Genomic DNA, 1,705 nt, shown 5'->3' with positions numbered 1-1,705 from the left:
TTCCATCCCAGCTCATACGTTCCAAGGCCGCCATTGCCCGGCTGAGAGCCTACAAACCGCCGCCGTTTCCGCTCTGGGATCGCCTCCCAGTCAGCCGCCGTGCAGCCGTGTTGATGCTCCTGTACGCCGACCGACGAGGCGACCTGCGTGTTGTTATCACCATGCGCGCCGCCAGCCTGCGCAGTTTCTCGGGTGCGAGCCTCCCCTGCTGCTATCCTCTACCGCTTAACTAACCCTCGCTCAGGACATGCCGCCCTTCCGGGAGGCAAAGCCGACACTCTAGACGAATCACCATGTATGTCTTCCCCTTGCCCCTATCTAATCAACCCACCCCTAACCCCAACTTAGACCAAATTGCCCGCCGCGAAGCCTGGGAAAGAGATCGGCCTCCCGCTCGACGACAACAAGCTTCCCGCGCCCTTCCGCATCGAACACCTCTGCTACCTGCCCATGAACCTCGCGCGCACCGAGCTGGTCGTCCGCCCCTGCGTGGCCCTACTCCACACAGGCGACACCACCACCACCACAACAACAACAACCCCTCCTGCTCGCCCATCCCCCACAGTCGAGGGATCCCTCATCCCGCGCCTCGACGCCCAAGGAAGTAGCAGCGGTCTTCTCGGCCCCCTTCCACAACTTCCTGCGCGAGACCGACGAGGAGGTCCCCGCACCAACACCGACACCACCACCACCATCATCATCATCATCATCCCTATCATCACCAACAGCAACAATAGCCACGGCAGGAAACAACCAGCACCCGAAACACCGCCCGCCGGCCACCGGCCGCCGCTTGCCACCGGGGGAACTGGTTACGAGGGCAGCTGACGCCGTGGCACGACTCGCAGTGGCGCATTCACTTCTTCTACGTCCCGTCACCGACCAGACGTGGGTCAAGCCGCGCGTGCGCGAGGGCGGGCTGGCGGCGCTGTCGAAGGGTGAGGGGGATGGGGAGGGTGATGAGCAGCATGGTCCCTGGTGGTGGTGATGGTGGTGGTGCTGGTGGTGGGGTGGGGGGTGGAGATGGAAAGAAGAAGAAGAAAGGAGGCGAGCTAGAGCGGTACAAGGTGTGGGGCATGACGGCGCGCATGCTGGTGGACGCGGCGACGGTGGCGTATGATGAGAAGCCCGAGTTTGAGCATAACCGGCACTTTGGGGATGAGGGCATCATTGAGACGCTGGCGCGCATGGGCCGGATGGGGGAGAAGAAGAGGGCGGGGAGTGTGGTGTCGGCGGAGGACTGGAAGAGGGCGAGGGAGGCGGAGAAGGAGGCGAAGAGGAGGGAGGAGGAGGAGAAGGAGAAGGGTGAACCGAGTAAAATGTAGATTCGGTCGGTCGGTCGGTTTGACTTGGGAAAGTAGAATAGAATATACGTGCATGATAGATATACGTGTGGGTGAGTGTAGACTAGGTGGAAATGGGAATCCCTCTGCGGGGCTGCCGGTGCCTCCCTTCCCCATCTCTTCGCGGACAGACAGACAAAAGTGACATGTCGACTGACACTCTTCAATGGCATGCCGTCTCCATGGTGAGGGGGGTCTGCCCGCCAAACAGGAGGTAGCCCAGCCCGGCGCCCACCGAGACCGCGATCATCACCCACCCGTTGTAGGTCATGAAGATGAGCCTGCGCCACCCGGTCAGTCCTTGTACCCCATGCTATTGTATTGAATCAAAAAAGGAGGCCACTTACATGATCATGAAGGGA

At 61.2% G+C, this 1,705-nt stretch overlaps 1 protein-coding gene across 1 annotated transcript in view; it reads left to right on the top strand.

The window, feature by feature from the left end:
* The window catches only part of CHGG_01842 (uncharacterized protein), a gene marked incomplete at both ends in the record, with an annotated part of 4,625 nt that extends 3,300 nt beyond the window's left edge, over positions 1-1,325 (top strand). The window contains 3 exons of the mRNA XM_001221062.1: positions 349-474; positions 566-661; positions 738-1,325. Coding sequence (XP_001221063.1) covers positions 349-474; positions 566-661; positions 738-1,325 — 810 coding nt within the window. The remainder of the gene's footprint in view (positions 1-348; positions 475-565; positions 662-737) is intronic.
* Between the last annotated feature and the right edge of the window lie 380 nt (positions 1,326-1,705).

Source organism: Chaetomium globosum, genomic scaffold (genome assembly GCF_000143365.1).
Source record: "Chaetomium globosum CBS 148.51 scaffold_1 genomic scaffold, whole genome shotgun sequence".
NCBI classification, from domain to species: domain Eukaryota; kingdom Fungi; phylum Ascomycota; class Sordariomycetes; order Sordariales; family Chaetomiaceae; genus Chaetomium; species Chaetomium globosum.
Note: the sequence above shows the minus strand (reverse complement) of the source record. Positions and strands in the feature narration are given on the sequence as shown.